This window comes from Oryctolagus cuniculus, chromosome 12 (genome assembly GCF_051225735.1).
Source record: "Oryctolagus cuniculus isolate XC-2025 breed Fujian yellow rabbit chromosome 12, ASM5122573v1, whole genome shotgun sequence".
In the NCBI taxonomy this organism is placed as follows: Eukaryota; Metazoa; Chordata; class Mammalia; order Lagomorpha; family Leporidae; genus Oryctolagus; species Oryctolagus cuniculus.
Genome location: NC_142878.1, coordinates 10,463,558 through 10,483,148, shown reverse-complemented (window position 1 = coordinate 10,483,148; position 19,591 = coordinate 10,463,558). Strand labels below are relative to the sequence as shown.

Here is a 19,591-nt window from a genome sequence, read left to right as displayed (position 1 = left end):
CACAGATGACGGACATCACAGACGAGCATGTGGGTCAACAAGGAAACAAAGCACTTACACCCGCGCTTCGTGATGTGCAGGCTGACTGAATTCACTGGGTGGGGGCAGGCCGGCAGTAGCCAGTGTCTGCACTGGGCCTGTCCTCCGCAGCTACTCCGAGTATCTTAGTTTCCCAGCTACACTGTAAGGGTGAGCCCAGGCTGCCAGTCCTGCCAAGTCACCAAGGAAAAATGAAACTGTGCTCCCAAGCATTGATTCCGACTTCGGTGCTGTGAGCCCTTCTCTGAGCAAAAACTTCCGGGGAGAAGAGAGGCCTTGACCAGTGGCTTCCGTGAACAGTGACCCCACACCTAATGTCCTTCCCAGCATAACAGGCCAGGCACTCTGATCTGTTGTCTGCATGCAGGATACCCAGGGCTCCACACCGCAACCATAACCCCAAGGAGTAATCAGAGTTCCAGCAAGATGCCAAGTGAGAAGACTCTGGAGCAGAGTGAAGGTTCATCGCTTTGCAAGTGGGAGGAAGGCATCAAGGCACCAAGTAAACCCCTTCCCAGTCTCCCCAGACTCGGCCAGCCTCCCAGGCCTGCTCCCACATCCAGAGCCCTCCGTCTCCCGGTGTCAGGCCATTTTCAAGGTGGCTGTCAGGTGAAGGGGCCCTGGACTTGATGTGGCCCGTGACCTCCAGTGCCACAGTGGGAATCTGCTTCCCAGCCCCCGGGGCATGCTGGGACGGGCAACGACTCTGCACACCAGCAAGGAAGAGCAGTGGGTCTGTGCCTCATCTCACTGTACTGCAGTCACCCTGGTGACGACAGGTGGCAAACTCTGATGTTACCACCTGTTCCCTAGTTTCTCAATTCGTTATGCTCCTGAACCTCGACTCTTTTGAAATACAAGTCGGTATGTGTGCTTCAACTGCTTCTCAAAGAAACCCTCGGGGTGCAGGTGTGGCCTAGTGGTCAAGACACCTGCATCTCACGTGGCAGTGCGCAGGTTCCAGCCCTGGGTCCCCGAGCCCAGCTTCCTGCCCTCGGGAACCCTGGGAAGCAGCCCGTGGAAGCTGAAGTGGCTGGATCCCCGCCGTTCACGTAGGAGACCTGGATGGAGTTCCGCGGCCAAGCCCTGGACACTGCGGGCATGTGGGCAGCGACCCAGGGATGGGGGTGCTCAAGTCTCTGAAATAAAAATAAATACGGCTTGAGGTCAAATTTCCAAATCGGTGGATACGGTGGGCATGAGCGGTGTCACGTGAGCCGTGGATGACGCCCCAGGACACCTGCTAAGAGCCAGACCGTGCAGAAGACTCTGGCCCACGTGGTACTGATCCAGAGAACCCCGAGGGTCGGCGGGGTTTTTTTTTGCCCGGCAGCAGGCGGCTGCCCTCGGTGGCTGGGGGTCGCCAGCCCCTGAGTCCCGCTGCCCAGTGCGCCCGGGCCAAGGACACGGACGCAAATCCCACCTCCGCGCGCATCCTCACTTCCTGGGCCTCAGGGTCCAAGCAGGAAGAAAGCACGCATGCAGCAAAAAAATCAGGGAAAAGGGGTCAGTCGCCACTCGCACCCACCGCGGGCCCGGCCCCGCCCGGGACGTGTTGGGCGGGTTTCCGCCGCTCCGGGGCTGACCACGCCCCCGACCACGCCCCCTCTGCCACAAGCTGAGCCGCGATTGGACGAGATCGCGGTCGCGTCCCGGCGCGCCACGTGTACGCAGCGACGAGCCGGAAGCGGCCCGCTGGAGGCGACGCGTCCCGGCCGGGCGGCGGCGGCTGTCATGGAGGGAGAAGGCGAGCTGCTGTCCGCGCGGCCGGCGCTGGAGACCGAGGGGCTGCGCTTCCTGCACGTCACGGGTGAGTCGCCGCGGGCCGCGGCCCAGCGCGCCGCCATGTTCGGTGGGTGGCCCGGTGCTGCCGCGGCCCTGGCCCCGGGAGGCCTAACCGGCGGCCGGGCGCTGACGCCGGCGGGGACCCGGCGCGGCGGGCGAGCCCCTCGGGTGTCTGTCCCCGGGCCCCGCTCGGGTCCGTCCTGGGCCTCCGACGCCCGGCGCTGTCACCTGCCAGGGGGCTGAGAGGCCTCGCTCCTCGGGGGTCCCGGCGCTGTAGCCTGCGGGCTGGCCCGCCGAGGTCCGCGGACGGGCGGGGGCGCGGCTCTCGATTCTGAAGGCTGTCTTCTTCCTTGCAGTGGGCTCGGTGCTGGCGAGCTACGGCTGGTACATCCTGTTCAGCGGCATCGTCCTCTACGCCGTCCTGCAGAAGCTGTCCACCCGCCTGCGGGGCCTGCGGCAGAGGCAGCTGGCCGGCGCCGAGGCCGCGCTGGGTCAGTGCGCGATCCCGTGTTAGCCTGCACCAGTTAGTCCTTGTTAGGGGCGTGGGAGCCTGGACTTGATTTCGGGGGCATGGGAGGTGTATTTTTTTTTTTCTTTTTTTTTTTTTTTTAATTTCTGGGATTTTAAATCGGCCGGATGGTACGCACAGCACTCAGGGCGGCGCCTGTTAGTGGTGGTTCGTTTACGGCACGGGTTAAAATGAACCCTTGATGGGTTTGCCTCCTAACTCGAGTTATGCCAAGGAGCATGGAGCGCCACATTTTGATTGTCACGACATCGCCCATCAGACCCGATTTCTAGTTCCCCTGAGTGGTGACGCTTGCACTGGTTAGGCACTGCGTCCCAGACCTGCCGGCCAGGCCCGGAGGTCGTGGTCGCGTCGGCCAGCGGTGCGGTTGTGCAGAGCCAGCTGTCGTTGGTCCGGAGGGGAAGGTGCAGGCTACATACAGACCAGAGAGGAGAGGGCTTCGTCGGGGGTGGTCACTTCTAGTCAAGGAACCCCAGAGTGCCCTCACCTCTGTCTGTCGCAGGCCTGACCTGCTGAGACGATGGAAGAGGATTCTGAAAACTCTGTCCTTGATTGACAGCTGGATTCGGGCCACCCTGCTAGGGAGGACTCCCCATTGTGTAACGGAGTCTCACTGCGGCCAGCAGACCGCCTGCGTGTTGCTCGCGGGGCCACTGCCCCACAGCCCTGTAGTTGGCATTGCCGGGAGGGGCTCAGAGACCTGCGCTTGCAGATGCAGTGTAGGGCGATGGTCCAGTCCCCTGCCCCTCAGCTGCAGAATACACGCAGAGGACGGAGCTGCTTGTGGGAAAACCTTTTCTGCTTCTACTATGTGCATGCGGGTTTCCATCTTAATTGTACCTGGTGCTGAACCTCAAGTCTTTTCTGCCGTTTTAGAACCCGATGTTGTCGTTAGACGGCAGGAGGCTTTAGCAGCCGCTCGCCTGAAAATGCAAGAGGAACTCAATGCGCAAGTTGAAAAGCATAAGGAAAAGCTAAGACAGGTATGAGCTGGTTTTGCTCTGTCGTCTGAAACTGAGGCTTCATGACAGCTCTGTGTGTGTGTGTGTGTGTGTGAGTGTGTGAGTGTGTGAGTGTATCTGTGTTGTTGTTTGTAAGCTTCAGGACAGGGGCCTATTCCATCAGGTGCAGTGGGTATTTTGGGCCCACTTGCAAATCCAGGTGCCGTCAAGGCAGACGTGCTGTGGCGTGGAGGGACGGCTGTGTGGCTGCCACAGTGCAGGAGCAGGTTGTCCCCTCGCCCGTGCCTGTTGGGAGCAGTCCCTGTGGCAGTCCCTCCCACCGAGCTGGGTGCGGCTCAGCGTGCATTGGTTGTGCAGTGTGCACTCTTAAAGACAGGAGGCTTTTGTTCCAGTGTTTCCTGCTTGGTGCATTCCGCAGAGCTGGTCACCCCACAGCATCCTGGCCGGGTCTCGGGCTGCAGAACACACAGACACGCTGTGCCTCTCGCCCCGTAGCCCCTGTGAGCTGGTGTCACAGGGCCCTGAGGTGGGGTGCCCTGGAGGACAGCAGACGGCTCAAGCAAGGGTCGTGCTAACAGGTGCAGGTGGGAGCAGAGGATACAGTTTTGGAAGATTTTTTAGGATGCAGGATTTGATTGGAAGAGGAGGTCAGCAGAGAAGCCGAGGAAGAACCAGGGGACGCTGCAGGCAGCTGGAGGGATGGAGGGGAGGAGAGATGGAGGGGTGGAGAGGATGGAGGGGTGGAGGGTGAAGGGATGGAGAGATGGAGGGGTGGAGGGTGGAGGGGATGGAAGGGTGGAGGGATGGAAGGATGGAGGGATGGGGAGTGGAAGGGTGGAGGATGGAGGGGTGGAGAGGATGGAGGGGTGGGAGATGGAGGGGTGGAGGGATGGAGGGGAGGAGGGATGGAAGGATGGAGGGATGGGGAGTGGAGGGGTGGAGAGGATGGAGGGAAGGAGGGTGGGGGTGAAGGGATGGAGGGATGGAAGGATGGAGGGATGGGGAGTGGAGGGGTGAAGGGGTGGAGGGAAGGAGAGGTGGGGGGTGGAGAGGATGGAGGGAAGGAGAGGATGGAGGGATAGAGGGTGGGGGGTGGAGGGATGGAGGGGAGGAGGGATGGAAGGATAGAGGGATGGGGAGTGGAGGGGTGGAGAGGATGGAGGGGAGGAGGGATGGAAGGATGGAGGGATGGGGAGTGGAGGGGTGGAGAGGATGGAGGCATGGAAGGGTGGAGGGGAGGAGGGATGGGGAATGGAGGGATGGGGGAAGGAGAGGATTGTGGGGTGGAGGGAAGGAGGAGAGATGGAGGGATGGAGAGGCGGTGCATTCTCAGGGAGGGGGGTGCCTGCCCGCCATGCCCCGGTCTGTGCCGTTGAAACGGCCACGTGTGGACTCCTACTTCCCGGTTGGGTCCAGGTGTTGCCGGGCCCTCTTTGTCCCTTCAGAAGGAAGCTGCTTGGCAGCAGAGCGTCTGACCGGACTCTGGACTTGCTGGTGCCCCTCTGGAGTCTCCAGGGCCCCATGCCCCTCTGCCACTGCTGGCGGCTGGTGCTGCTTCTGCACGGCCGTCTGCTCGGGCTGGAAAGGCCGGAGCAAGACCACGCGCACCAGGCCCTTGGTTGCCGCGCCTCGGCAGCCGCCTTCCCCTTACTCACTGACTTCAAATGTCCCTCATTCGTTGAACTTCTTAAAGTCACACGTGAGGCTTAAAAAACATGCATCTGTGCCCTGGAAATAAAGTCTGTCCCCGTGCTCCCTTGCCACCCACTGCCCGGACATGTCCTGGAGGTTCCGAGGTGCTCCAGACATCTTGTATCTGCTGCTAACCCGTGTGTGGCGGAAGCGGAACAGACATGCCTTCTGAGCTGTCCTGTTTTAGTCCTTTTCCCCTCTGGTTTCCAGCCAGTGACTGGCCGTTTGCTTTCTGGGCTGTGCATGCAGTCATGGGATGCCTGGGTGGGAATTCGGTGATTTCAGGGGTGGGGGTTGGCTTTGGTGTTGGTAGCACAGCTTCATCTTTCCGCTTGCTGGTGTAGCTGAAAAGTCTTTGCAAGGAGAACTTTGAAATTGTGGTGTGGGCCTCCTAAAATTGAAAAGCTGAGTTCAGGTTTTACGGTTGTCTGGCTCGGTGGTTCTGATCGAGCCTGCTGGCCCGCGGGTCAGCCAGCCCTGTCATTTCCAGAGCCGGCTGTGGCTCCGGCCTGGCGTTCCCGCTGGCCGGCCAGGAGAGCGCAGTGACCTGCGTGTCAAGGCAGCGCCCTGACCGCCTGTGCCTGCACTTGGTGGAAGCATGATTCAGGCCTCTGGGGGTAGCAGTGAAACTCCACCGAGCCATTTCCTGGGTGTGCGCTTTTCAAGGCGTCTTTTCACGCACCCTGGGACTTCTTGCTTCAGTCGGATCCAGAAGCAACTGCAGCTTGGTCTGGGTTCCGTCGGAAATGAGAAATTTAAGTGAGCCTGGTGTGGACGTGAGTCGCAGTCCACGCCTGCTGGCGGGAACTCGGAGGAGTCGGGAGCAGGGGCGGACGGCCGGCCCGCGGCTGTGTGCTGGGAGGCCGTCCGCAGCTGCCGCACACCTCTTCCGGGCGCAGTCTTCGGCTGGGACGCGGCCCGCTGTTGCCATGGTGCTCGTCTTTCCCCAGCACTCAGGCCTGCACGCCTCCGCTCACGGCCTGAGGTGCTGCAGCAGGTGGCGACGCGTCTGCCGAGAACGACTTCCCAGGTTTCAGAAGCCTGGATCAGTATTCCTTGTTGCATGGCACTTGCTGCTTTCCGTGGTAGTGTCCCCACACCAGAGGTCTGTCTGTGAGTTCACTCGCCCTGCCAGACTGCAGTTAGGGAGGGAGAAGCAGGTGGAGACGCGTCTGCAGGACAGTGTCACCGAGTGGGCAGAGTGGGCAATTTCTCTGGGGACGCTGGAGGCTGAGCTCTCACGCTCCGACTTTGGTTCCTTCTCAGCTGGAAGAGGAGAGGAGGAGACAGAAGATTGAGATGTGGGACAGCATGCAAGAGGGCAGAAGTTACAAAGGCAGCGCGCGGAGGCCTCAGGTAGCGCCCGCCACCCCCGCCTCGCCGCCCTCTCCCAGTGGACGCAGGGTTCCGAGCAGAAGGTTAATGAGTGCTGCGCCCGTGTTTGTCCCCACAGGAGGAAGATGGCCCTGGGCCCTCCACTTCATCGGCCGTCCCGAAGCGGAAGTCTGACAAAAAGCCTCTGCGGGGTGGTGGTAAGCGCTCGAGCTGGCAGACGCCAGGGACGCTCACGCGTCTAAGCACACGGTCTGTCTCTGAGGGTCATCACGTGCTAGACTGTACAGGGAGATAAAGGGAAAAGATGCGCAGGACCTCCTGGGCCCTCCCTGGAGACCAGGTCTGTCTGCCCTTGGTGCCGTGCCCTTGGCTCCTCCCGGCGCGGCCCAGGAGGGTGAGTGCATGGGGCTGGCGCGCAGTGGCCTGGGGCTTCCTAGCCAGGGCCACTTTGCTTCTCGCAGGCAGCTTGCTCAGGGTGTGAGCCGGTGTTCGCTCGGAGCCTGTTCTGTGTGTACCCTGGCGCTGTCTCCGTCCCAGCCTTGAGCCTCCTGTCTGGGAAGATGGGACTTGCACAGGAAACAGAAATCAGCAACCCTCTGTGACTGGCTGGGAGTTCTGAGTTAAGGCTAGGAAACAGAGCAACACCCTAGAAAGCGAGCATCGAGGCCGGGCCGAGCAGCGTCTTCTGGTACGGAGGGGAGGCTGGGGGGAGGGGCGGGCCCAAGGCAGCACAGCACAAACGTGGCCGGCCGTGCGGGGTCCGCTCTGTCAGGACGCAGTCCGGCTCGCTCTAGGGGTCTGCAGAGGATGCCTTAGAACTTCCTGTGTGGAGGCCCGTTTCCAGAGCACACGAGGGGACGTGTGGGAGGGCAGTAGGAGTGGTACGAAGCGCCACGCGTGTGACATGCCTGTGTGCGTGACTGTTTCCCCACAGTCCTGGGCTAGCTGGGTTTCACAGATGAGGAAACCCATTTATTGCTCAAAGATTCCACAGCGAGTAAGGAAGAAAACCAACTCCCTCTGGCTGGCTCTGAGCGCAGCGCTCAGCCCAGTCACCGTTGTCCATCGACTTTGGGTAGGGGTGTAGATGGCCCAGTACCGAGCACGTTAGAACGTGTGTGTTTTATTGAGCACTGTGGCAGGAGTCTTCGTAGACGTGAATCCGTGCCTGCAGAGGGCTTGGGGCAGAGTTTTCTGAGTGTTTCAGGGTGTTAGGACCACAAAGCCCAATGGCTGTTTTGTTTTGTTTTCCCACCAGAAATCAGTTCAATTCAAGTAAATTACAATATGGAGTATTTAAAAACATTTATTTCTTTATTTTGGAAGTCAGCGTTACACAGAGAGGGAGAGACACACACAGAGAGATCTTCCATCCACTGGCTTACTCGCCAGATGGCTGCAGAGTCCAGGGCTGGGTCAGGCCAAAGCCAGGAGCTTCTTCCAGGTCTCCTACATGGGTGCAGGGTCCCCAGCACCCGGGCCATCTTCCACTGCTTTTCCCAGGCCATTAGCAGGGAGCTGGATCGGAAGTGGAGCAGGAAGGACTCAAACCTGCACCCAGTACAGGGTCCCAGCCCCACAGGTGGCGACTTCACCCACTACACAGGCTGGAGCATTTCCGTAACGCGGTGGTAAAGGGCCTTGAGGCGGCCATGGGAGTCGATCCGCATCTGCAGTCTGCTGCTGGGCTCTTGCAGGGTTTTAATGTTTACCTTTGCACCTGCTGGTACACATGGTTTTATTTTGGATAGAAAATGTTCCCAGGTTTCCAGCCATCAATACCACTCTGCTTCCTTTCTCTCACCCCAGGTTATAACCCTTTGACTGGCGAAGGAGGCGGAGCCTGTTCCTGGAGACCTGGACGCAGGGGCGGCCCATCACCTGGTGGATGAGGCTAAGAACCTTGTTAGTGTCACTTTTGACATTAGCAAGGTGACTCCTTGACCCTCAACTCAATTGCCTTACACAAGCTTTTCACAGTGACTAGCCGAGGGGAGGTGGGATTATTTCTGCTCTTAGTTACACCTGTGGGTTTGAGGGCCTTGGTCATGGGCTGTAGACATTAGGACCAGGCGTTGGTCACAGTCCACTTGAAGACAGTGACACACTCATCGATTCCCTGGTTAGCTGGACAGCAGAGCTGGTAAGCGAGGCCTAGGAATGATCTCCCCCGCCCGAGGTCCTTGCTGAAGGACAGTCCCTGTGACAGGTTGTGCTGAATGATGTCTTCCTTATAAATGGTGAGCCCACCAGTGAGGATTACTGATGCAGACAGTTGACGGGGTTCATTTCTGTATATTTGTTTCATGTACAGAGCTTTGTAAAAACTATATTAAAAATTATGAATAACATTTTTAGCATCCTTATTAAATCCGTTTATGAACTTGAATCTGTCTGACACTAAATAGCTTTTCCTTCTTTAACATCTTGAGCTATTATTACGTCTTCCTCTTGCTCCTCCTCACCAAAAATGGGTGAGGGTGGCAGTGGCAGACTCCTCGGGGTTTGCAGGAGCCAGCCTTTGGGGTTCAGTTGCTGTTAAAATAGGACACGGGCTGGCATCGTGGCGTGGCAGGTAACACCACCACCGGTGACACCAGCATCCCACATGGGCACCGATAGAAGTCCCGGCTGCTCCTCTTCTGATCCAGCTTCCTGCTCATGGCGTGGGGAAAGCAGCAGCAGATGGCCCAGGTGTTTGGACCCCTGCCACCCGAGTGGGAGACCAGGATGAGGCTCCTGTCTTTTGGCCCAGCGCTGGCTATTGGGGGCATTTGGAGAGTGAACCAGCAGATGGGCTATCTCAGTAACTCTGATGTTCCAATAAAAATTTTCAGTAGCTGAAAGCCCGTGTTCAGTGGCTCCATCTGTTTAGAAGCAGGGGCTCGGGTCAGGGTTTTGCACTCCGTAGAGCCGCTCCCCTATTGCAATCTCAGTGCCGGAGTTTGTGATGAAGCAAAGTAAATTAGAAAAACGGAGAAGGTCGAAGGATGCCTCATTCTCCCCGTAAATCTGCAGAGCACAGGCCGTGACCACATGGGAAGAAGCTGCCTGGGCTCAGAACGTCCTCGCCTCAGGCGCTCTCCTCTGGTGCTGTGTGTTGGGCGGGAGGCTGTGCTATGGAGAGCTGAGCAGGCAGTGGCGGGCAGAGGGAAGCTTGTTCTCGCGTGTAATGGTTAGCATCAGGAGAGTTCCCACGTGGCAGGTACGCACAGTTACATTTAATCCTCACTCCAATCTCGCAGGGTGTTCAGGAAGCGAAGCTTAGAGGAGTTAAGTCACCGGCCCAGGGCCCTAATCACCACCGTCTGTTTAGTCCTTGTGTTTCCGTCAGCCCAGGGCCTCAGATGACCCAGGTGTGTGGAGGTAATCTCGCCACTGAATCCACCGCCCACCGCCGTGTGGGATGAGCAGCGAGCTGGGAGCTGTGTCCAGAAAGTGCCTTTCAGCAAAGCACTGAGGTGGCCGGGGCGGCTGGGTCCTGCCCAGTGCGGAAAAGGAATCGGGCAAAAGCAGCGAGGCCGGGTCCCGAGGCCTCTGGGGACACAGGGACTGGCCGGAGCCATGAGCTCCAGTTCAGACCCAGGCTGTATTGCCTGCCTTGGCCATTTGCAGAGGCTGCGTGGGCCCAGAGCTTGGACCTGAACTCTTAGGTTGTAACTGATGAGCGTGTGGCCCACTCCCACCCTAGTCATGGAGCAGCGGTGGTACACGGGGCAGAACACTCGAACGTCCAGTAGGTGGCTGCGTGCCCTTGGCCACCGCTGCCGGGAGCGTTCCTCCCTCCCCCTCAGGGGCGCCGCACAACGCCATCCCTTCCTCCCCTCTCCCTTTTGCCATCTCTCTGCTTCCTCCTCCTCAGGTGTATAAATGGCCGGGTTAAGTCTCACGAAGAGCAAGCCGCTGCTTTTGATGCTGGCATTCCATAACGGAGTTGTAGTTCGAGTCCCAGCTCCTCCACTTCCGAGCCATCTCCCTGCTAATGCGCCTGGGAAGGCAGCAGGAGATGTTCCAAGGACTTAAAACCCTGCCACCCACTTGGGAGACCCAGATGGAGTTCCAGGCTCCTGGCTTCTGCCCGGCCCAGCGCTAGCTCTCGGCATTTGGAGGAGTGAATCAGTATGGAAGATCTCTCCCTGCCTTTCAAATAGCTTTTTTTTTTTTTTTTTTAAGAAGAAAAAGCGAGAAGGTAACCATCACTCTGATATCAGCAGAGGTTGGTGGCCCTGTGGATTCCAGAGAATGAACAAATGCCTCTCCAAGGGGTCACGCAGCTTGAGAGAATGTCAGCATAAACCATACCCCATCCCACGCTGTCTCCGAGAACTCGCGTGGGAGGAAAGACGGTGTGCTCTGATTCTTGGCGACCTCCAGGCAGGCGGTCAGCTGCCCAGACGCGGGCCCTGCCCTGCGGTCTTGCCGTGTCAGGGGACAAGGGGCACAGACCCCGGTGCGTGCTTTGACTTAGGGGGACCTCGCTGATGTTTGTTCTGTGGCCACAGATGCCACTTCTGTAAACGGTAGGAGTGGAGACGTTAGGACGTAATTGAGAGACGAAAAAGCCGTCCCTGCGCTGCCGTGACCACGCACCGCGGCCTGGGTGCCTCCGTTGCAGACATTTCTTTCTTACCTCTGGAGGATGGAAGTCCAGGTCGGGGTGCCAGCGAGGTGGGGTTCTGGTGTGGGTCCTCTTCCCTCGAATCCTCACGCGGCAGTGAGAGGGCTCCTGGGGTCTCCTTTATGAGGGCACTAAACCCACTTAGGAGGGCTCCACTCTTAGCTGAACCCCCGCCCCAAGGCCCCGCCTCCTGATACCATCACATCAGGGCTAGGATTGTAACATGCGGGTTTTGCGGGAATGCAGATGCTCAGTTTGAGCCACAGGGATAGGCTGTAGTGTGTGGTTCTTGTTCCAGGTCCTGAAAAACACCCATAGCTGCGTCCTCAGAGTTCACTTCAGGCCCCTCCTCGCTATCATAAAAAAAAAAAACCTGCAAGGGGCGGGTGCTGTGGTGTGGTGGGCTGGGCTTCTGCCTGCGCCATCAGCATCCCATATGGGCGCCAGTTCAAGTCCCGGCTGCTCCTCTTCTGATCCAGCTCTCTGCTATGGCCTGGGAAAGCAGTAGAGGGTGGCCCAAGTCCTTGGACCCCTGCACTTCCTTGGGAGACCTGGAAGAAACTCCTGGCTCCTGGGTTCAGACTGGCCCAGCTCCAGCCATTGTAGCCATTTGGGGAGTGAACCAGTGGATAGAGGACCTTCCTGTCTGTCTCTCCCTCTCTCTGTAACTCTACCACTTAAACAAACACGTAAAATCTTTAAAAAGAGAAATCTGCAAACCCCACCAGAGAAAAGGGCTGGTGATGAGCATGCGAGAGGAGCTACCCCTGGTTGGGAAGACGTGTCAGCTGTCCCAGCATCCCACGCCACTCTGAGAAACTTGCAGCAAGCCAGATTCTGCTGGGCTGGGCGCAGTTGATCTTGGCTGCCCTCACCCTGCCTCTGTGGTCTGTTGATGGCTCAGCTGGAGGAGGCTGGGCCCAGGGGCCTCCCTCATGGCAGGCAGCTAGTGGCTGTCCCGCGTGTTTCCCGTCTCCAGCAGGCCGGCCCAGGCTCGCTGACAGAGTGGTTCCATTCCAAGAACTGCGTGCGCAGGCAGCCTCAGTGCACCTCTTGCAGGCTGTGACATCCCTCCCAGTGTGGAAAGAGCCGACTGTCTGCACCCAGAAGACTCTCACCATGGTCCCACCATGCTGGCAACCTAAATGCACCTTTTAAGCCGTGCAGCTTATGGCATCTCAGTTATATCTCAGCAAATAACTGGCAAGGTTTCTGTCCCCTGCCAGGGCTATGACACAGGTGACGCTGGTGGGATCCTGGAGTCCATGACCTTTGCTCCCTTGACATCACCAGCGTTGACAAAGGAGGGAAGCGGAAGTGGCGTTGGCCTGGGATCGCTTCCAGGCCAGCTCATGCACCGCCCTAGTGATGCATCTCAGCCTTGCTTCTGATGTTTGCACTCTCATGGGCAAAGCGCTGGGCTTCATTACCCCTAACTACTTAAAAACTAAGTGTTTTTAAAGACTTATTTTATTTATTTAAAAGTCAGAGTTACACAGAGAGTTAGAGACAGACAGATTTTCCATCTGCTGGTTCACTCTCCAAATAGCCACTATGGCTGGAGCTGTGCTGATCCAAAGCCAGGAGCCAGGAGCTTCTTCCGGGTCTCCCACATGGGTGCAGGGGCCCAAGGACCTGGGCCATCCTCTACTGCTTTCCCAGGCCGTAGCAGAGCTGGATCAGAAGAGGAGCAGCCAGGACTTGAACCAGCGCCCATATGGGATGCCAGAACTGTAGGCCAAGGCTTTAACCCACTGTGCCACAGCGCCTGCCCCCAAAATTAAATGTTTTGCAGCTGCATAAATGTCTTTGTTTTAACAAATGTTAAGTGGCATGAATGTCCTTTAAAAAAAAAAAAAAAAAACTTCTGATTTATTCCCCAAGTGTCTACATCAGTTGAGGCTGGCCCAGGAGCTGAGAACTCCGTCCAGGCCTCCTGTGTGGGTGGCAGTGAGCTGACACTCGAGCCATCACTGGCTGGGAGGTGGAGCAGAGTCAAACACAGGCACCGTAGCGTGGGTGCAGGAGTCCCGAGTGGAGCCTTAGCCATCGCGACAAATGCCTGCTCCAAGTGTTCATTTTAACCACATAAAGCATTAATTGGAAAATGTCACAAAATTCAGAAAATGTAGGGAGGAAAACACATTATTATTTTTTTTTTAATTTCCTCCTGTTATTTTCAGTATCACTGAAATGGTGTTGAGACACTCAGCCTGTCTGCAGGCTGTTGGTGTTTGTGATAGTACAGGTATGTTACCTTTTCTTACTTTGAAGATTTACTTATTTATTTATTTGAAAGAGTTACAGAGAGGGAGAGACAGAGCAAGAGAGAGAGAGAGCTCTTCCATTTACCGGATCAGCCCCCAAGTAGCCACAATGGCCAAGGCTGAGCCAGGCTACAGCCAGGAGCCAGGAGTTTCATCCAGCTCTCTGAGGGGGGGTGGCAGGGGCCCAAGCACTTGGGTCATCTGCTGCTGCTCTCCCAGGCCATTAGCAGGGAGCTGGGTCAGAAGTGGAGCAGCCGGGATATAAACTACTGCCTGTAGGGGACGCTGGCATCGCAGGTGGAAGGAAGCTTCACCCGCCGTGCCACAGCACCGGCCCCATGTGTGTCACTTTTGAGACACCTTTCCCTTCACCAGGCAGGAGGACCCGTGTTCAGGGGCCCTCTGCGCTCAGGTGTGGGCGGGACCTGGGGGCGTAACCAAGGAAAACAGTGTGCATAAGTCCAGCCCAGCAAACACAGACAGTGGCCTCTTCAGGAACATTGCAAAGGGCAACAGACATCTCCAGGAGGTCAGCAGCCCCTCGCAGGGGAGAGGTGGGCTCCGTGCCTCTACGCTGCCCTTGGGGAGGCTGAGCAAAGCCCCATGATGTGAACAACCTCTCGGATCTTTACCCCCCTCCCCTCTCCCACTGCACCCTAACTCCATGCTCACCCAGCCCCTGTGAGACACGAGGATTTGCCAGGCTGGGAGAACACACTGGGTCGCGTGCACATTTGATGCTGTCGGAGGCAGTGTGCACAGGACGGTGTCCTGGATGGCTCCTAGTTTTCCTTTTTTTTTTTTTTTAAGATTTATTTTAATTTATTTGGAAGGCACAGTTATGGGGGCAGGGCGGGGGTGGGGCGAGCTCTTCCATGTGCTGGTTCACTCCCCAAATGGCCACAGTGATCGAGGCTGGGCCAGACCCAAGCCAGGAGCTTCTTCAGGGTCTCCCACGTGGGTTCAGGAGCCCAAGTACTCGGGCCATCCTCCGCTGCTATCCTAAGTGCATTAGCAGGGAGCCGGATGGGAAGTGGAGCAGCCAGGACTCGAATCGGCACTCGTGTGGGATGGCAGCACTGTAGACGGCGGCTTTACCTACTACGTCACAACACCAGCCCCCGATTCCAGTTTTCACAGCCATACCACGCTTCTTCAGACCCTCAAACTCCTGCAGGCAGGGCCTGCCGAGCTCCTCTGCAGCCCGGGGCCCCAGGCAGGGGCAGGAAGACAAAAGCCTCTCGCGCAGCTCGAAGGACCCCAGACAACCTCACAGTGCTGGTGTTCTGGGTCCAGTGGCCCATCTCCCACGTGAAAGCAGAGACCCGTGGCTCCCTAGCCCACCTGGGGGCACCTCCCTAACCTGCAGACGCCAGCCCCACCTCGCCCAGAATTTCTCCCTTAGTTTCGTGAGGCAAGAGGCAGATGCTAAATAGACGTTTTTCACATCAACTCCTCTCGTCTTACAGAGCCAGCAGCCAGCGAACCACACGTCCGGGACCAGGATGTCACCTCTGGAAATGCCGGAATGGGTAAAAATTAGAAATAGGCTACGGTCGATCAGAAAATAAGATGTCTGACCATCCTTGTTCTCTGAGTCCATGAAGTTCTCACTGAAAGGGGACTGGCTACAACCTCGAGAGGGCGCCATTGTCACAAAGTTCTAGCCCAGCCCGCGGCAGCCCTGTGCAGCAGTCAAGGCGCCCGGCAAGCAGCTGAGAAAACCTGGACAGATTCTCCCTTTTGTGTGTTTAAGGGTAAAGGATGACATAGCCCAAGAATAAACATCACTGGAGGAAGAGATCATGACGGCCCACGCTGGCAGAACACGCACGGGGTGGGTTGTGGTACCCAGAGCCCTGGCCAGTTGCCTCTCCCAGATCCCCATCAGCAGCCGCTAAGGTGAGAGAGACAAAATGGGAAAGAAAAAGTGCTGGGGATTCGTGCGTAGCAAGTGGGGCGGGAGCGGGCGTCTGGCTCCGTGGTTCAGATGCCCATATCCAATGCCAGGGTTCAAGTGCAGGCTCTGCTTTAATTCCGGCTTCCCATTAACGTGCACTCTGGGAGGCAGCAGGGATGGCTCGAGTGCTGAGTTCCCTGCCGCTCCTGGGAGAGACCCGGATGGAGTTCCAGGCTCCTGGCTTTGGACAGGCCCAGCCCAGCTGTTGTGGGCATTCGGGGAGTGAACTTGCAGATGGAAAATTGTGTGTGTGCGTGCCTTTCAGATGAACAGAATTAAATCAAAGCAAAGAGGAACAGAGGCACTTTGGGCTTGGGTTCTGACCCATGGACCCTGGGCCCACGTTTGTCCAAGAGCAGTGGGCTAAGCTGTGGGAGGACCCAGGGACCTTGTGTTCTGCTCACTGATACTCCCATGTGAGGAAAAGCCTGCCGTTTGGCCCTGCAAGTACCTAATAAGAAGTCAGATCCTGGCCGGCGCCGTGGCTCAATAGGCTGATCCTCTGCCTGTGGCACCGGCACACCGGGTTCTAGTCCCTGTTGGGGCGCCGGATTCTGTCCCAGTTGCCCCTCTTCCAGGCCAACTCTCTGCTGTGGCCCAGGTGTGCAGTGGAGGATGGCCCAGGTCCTTGGGTCCTGCACCCATGTGGGAGACCAGGAGAAGCACCTTCAGATCAGCGCGATGCACCGGCTGCTGGTGAACCAACGGCAAAGGAAGACCTTTCTCTCTGTCTCTCTCTCTCTCTCTCTCTCACTGTCCACTCTGCCTGTCAAAACAAAACAAAACAAAACAAACAAAAAAAAGAAGTCGGATCCTTGCAAGTGCTGGGGCGGTGGGGAGCCCCACTCCGTCCTCCCTTGGATCCTGCCCACTCCCTGGGCAGCCCCTGTAGGTTGTGGCACATCCTCACCATGCCGTGTCTGCTGTGCCCTTTCCACTCCAGCGCCGAGAGCCTCCTGGCTCCGCTTTGCGGCTGCTCCGAGGTTCATTCTCGGACGGCTGCACCCTTGTTTACTGCGCCATCCTCCTATCCGCGCACACTTGGGCTAACTGTGCACTGCCACACACGGCACAGCAGACGACAGCCGTGCTCAGAAGGCAAATGCTCAGAAGCGGGGCTGCTGGGTACGCGGGACACGCACTTGCAGTTGACGTCACTGGGGAAGCTGTCCCGCGGGACGAGGCTTGCCCAGTGACAGCCTTCTGAGAGCGCGTGAGCCGCGGCTGAAGTGGGCGCATCCGGCTGCGGCTGTCGAGGTGTGAACTGTTCCCGTCCCCACGTCGTCGGAGGTCGGGGAGGCAGCATCGGTCTGAATTTCTGCTGCCTCCCTCAGGAGCTTAAACCTCTTGGAGCCCGAATGTGTCCCCCGAGCCATTTCTCACTACATTGGACCTGGAGCAAACGCAAAGGGCATTTGAGCCACACACCTGGCGGGCCTCCCAAGGCGCCCGGCGCGGTCCCCAGCTGTGGCGAGCCCTCAGGGGGCCGGCTGCCAGCCAGCTGACCAGCACCGGGCTCTGATGCCAAGCAGGGTTGGCTCCTGGGGCTGCAAGCTGGGCTTCGCGCTGACTGCTTCAAGCATGAACAGTTTCCCCACCACGGATGGGAAAAGCCAGCTTCCCTGCTTACCCTAGGGTCCGGGCTGACCTCAGACGCAAGCTTGACCTTGATCTCTGCGGTGGTCACCTCCCAACACCACTCGGGCTGCTTCCCCAGAGTGCCTGCGCCCGAGGCAGCCAAGGGTTTCTGGAAAAATGACACCCCATCCGGCCAGCACCCAGACTCGTGCTCAGTGTCCTCTCCCCTTTGTCTCTGTCCCTCTCATACACACCCCCCCACACACGCACAGCTTCAGTGGACAGAATAAGCATAAGCAGTGCCAAGCCCACGCATGTCCGAAAGCCACGGTCACTTGCCCTTCCTGGCGTCTGACCACAGGAAATGCTGCAAAGAGAAAAAAACAGAACTGAGCAAAATCGGGAGGTCAGCGAGGCCCTTATGGTCAGTTTTCTAGTGGTCAGGGGTAGGATTAGGAAGGGCTCGCCAGAGATGGTGTTAGCAGGCAGTGGACAAAAGCTTCCGAAAGAAGGAGTCGTTATAACTTTCTCAAAAGAGGTGACACTGACAGGGCCGGCACTGTGGTGTAGCAGGTAAAAGCCACCGCCTGCAGAGCCAGCATCCCATATGGGCGCCAGTTTGAGTCCCGGCTGCTCCACTTCTGATCCAGCTCTCTGCTATGGCCTGGGAAAGCAGCAGAAGATGGCCCAAGTCCTTGGGCCCCTGTACCCACATGGGAGACCCGGAAGAAGCTCCTGGCTCCTGGCGTCAGATTGGCGCAACTCTGGCCGTTGTGGCCAATTGCAGAGTGAACCAGCGAATGGAAGACCTCTCTCTCTCTCTCTCTCTCTCTTTCTCTGCTTCTTTCTTTCTCTGTAACTCTTTCAAGTAATTAAATAAATCTTAAAAAAAAAAAAAAGAGGCGTCGCTGAATGGTTTTAGAAAACTATTCCCATTTTTCCAGGGACCCCTGTTTGGGGCGCGATTCCAGGAAATTCTGCCAGCCGTTGGAGGCATGCTGCCCACAAACAATTGAGGTTTTAGCAGGGCTTTCCAAGAAATCGCTGCGAATTATCCAAAATGCTATATCTGTAAATGGCACTCAGTGAATCTCCAACAGGAAAGAAAAAAAAAAAAGAAAAAAACCAGTAACTTGTGTAGGGACAAAGTTGCAGTCGTGAGGAAATGTTCAGAAAGTGGGTAGAGATGGGTTTTAATTATGTGTCCTTGGGACCCACACAGGAAAAGAGAGAGGAAGTCAGATGGTGGCTCTGGCAGTTTTGAGTGAATTTCTAAATAGTCTGGAGTCACCAGGGAGGAGCCCGGGCCAGGATCTGGTTTACCGACAGGAGGGCACAGACCTGGAGCCCCGCAGCACGGCCGAGGTGTGTGTCGCCAGGAGTCTGCCCGGCACAGCTCTGGTCTGGTTCCCCTTCCAGCCACGATGCTGCTTAACACCACGAGGAAGATGGGCAGTGGCAGAGGTTTCTGGTGCAGCCAGTCAAGACCCCAGCGTCACCAGTCACCGAAGTCCTCAGTTTACCTCGGTGCGGCGCCCACAGTCTAACCAGCCCGCCTCCTCCTCACCTTTACAAATGAAGGAGGGAGGGACGGAGGGGGCTGTGGGTGCACTGGGGGTGGGCGTCAGGAGGCCTGCAGGTCCTGGCAGCTCGGGCTGTCTCTGGAGGCGAAGCCATCCTGGGGTTACTGCCACGGAAGTCTCTGGTGCCCTGGATTTGCTCCGGCTGTCTCCTGACCCAGGTCCCTCGTGGAACAATCTGGATCTGTCCCCTAGGGAACCGCTTTGGCTCAGCCACCAGCTGCTCTGGGCAGGGCTTCTCTCCCAGCCACCAGGAAGCAGCCTGACCCACGCCTGCTCTTCCTGCAAGGACTTGCCTTATGGGTTCCTCTGCTGCTCCTGGGGGCTCCGTCAGGCTCAGCCGCGATGGCGAAAAGCTTACCCTTCCACACCGGGAGAGAAAACCCCACGGAGCCTGCGCCCAGGAGCCGAGGGACGGCCACGAGGAATCAGGACAAAGCCTTTGGCATCTGCCATGTCCCCGTCACCCCTGCACCCTTCCCGGTGGGGTCTGCAGAGAGAATGGAGACGCGTGTAGAGCAGGTTGGGAAACAGCAAAGCCGCCCAGGAGGTAACGAAACTGAAAGCTGCATCTCGCCAGCAGGCCGGGCGCTTTCTGTAAACCACCGTGAACCGGGGGGCTGTCGCTGAGCGGGGGCATCTGGTGGCGGCTCTGGGCGTTTGCGGTCTCTGCTCCCACTGGAGACCTCCTCCAACGGTTTCCCAGCCTGTAATTCACGGTTGTATGTTCTGTATTTTTCCCAAGACCACTGCTGCGATCCTATACTCACTGCATAATGAGTATTTTATTTTTAGACGTGGGTCACCTCTTAGGGCGTCTGTGGGAAGGTGAGTAATGGACTATTTTTTGATGCAAGTCACAAATGTCCAAGAGAGCAGTATTGCCCCAAGAATGAACAAGATGACCACCCCTGAGTGGCCGGGAAGGCATCGCCATCTCCCACAGCTCGGTCAAGTGTGTAAAGGGCGCAGCACGGGGCCACACGGACAGGGATACCCACGCCTGCTCTCCACCCCCGAACTTGGGTTCGTCTGCCCGGCGCGGGGCACTATCCTGCTCTCCAAGTTTCCTTAGGCTACTAAGTAGCAAGCCCCCCTGATTACACACGCGCCCGGGCCCTATGCACCCCTCTCAGCTTCCACTGCCCTCGCCGAGTTTCTAGAAGCCGGAATCCCAACCCTGTCTGTACTGTCTGTAGCCCCCGGCATGGCCTTTTTCCAGATGGCCTCCGGCCGGCCGCCTGCT

General features: G+C 57.7%; 1 protein-coding gene and 1 long non-coding RNA gene across 6 annotated transcripts; one reads left to right on the top strand and one right to left on the bottom strand.

The window, feature by feature from the left end:
- The first annotated feature begins 1,714 nt into the window (after nucleotides 1-1,714).
- Nucleotides 1,715-15,030, top strand: SELENOS (selenoprotein S). 3 transcript variants are annotated; one of them, XM_070053318.2, is made up of 7 exons: nucleotides 1,715-1,849; nucleotides 2,181-2,315; nucleotides 3,230-3,336; nucleotides 6,274-6,363; nucleotides 6,461-6,539; nucleotides 14,697-14,759; nucleotides 14,984-15,030. In XM_070053318.2, the coding sequence occupies exons 1-7, from the start codon at nucleotides 1,774-1,776 to the stop codon at nucleotides 14,986-14,988; spliced, it is 555 nt and encodes a 184-aa protein (XP_069909419.1). In that variant the 5' UTR covers nucleotides 1,715-1,773; the 3' UTR covers nucleotides 14,989-15,030. The 3 variants fall into 3 exon arrangements, with proteins under 3 accessions (XP_069909419.1, XP_069909418.1, XP_051678237.2); XM_070053317.2 differs by lacking the exon at nucleotides 14,984-15,030 and having other exon boundaries at nucleotides 14,697-14,812; XM_051822277.3 differs by lacking the exons at nucleotides 14,697-14,759; nucleotides 14,984-15,030 and adding an exon at nucleotides 8,152-8,731.
- On the bottom strand, nucleotides 14,020-19,093 carry LOC138844529 (uncharacterized). 3 transcript variants are annotated; one of them, XR_011380436.2, is made up of 7 exons: nucleotides 18,642-19,093; nucleotides 18,333-18,536; nucleotides 18,107-18,233; nucleotides 16,818-17,132; nucleotides 16,098-16,580; nucleotides 15,639-15,953; nucleotides 14,020-14,741 (listed from the first exon to the last, which is right to left on the bottom strand). It is a non-coding gene; the product is annotated as an uncharacterized LOC138844529 (long non-coding RNA). The 3 variants fall into 3 exon arrangements; XR_011380435.2 differs by having other exon boundaries at nucleotides 14,696-15,953; nucleotides 18,107-18,192; nucleotides 18,642-19,061; XR_011380434.1 differs by having other exon boundaries at nucleotides 14,696-15,953; nucleotides 18,642-18,780.
- Between the last annotated feature and the right edge of the window lie 498 nt (nucleotides 19,094-19,591).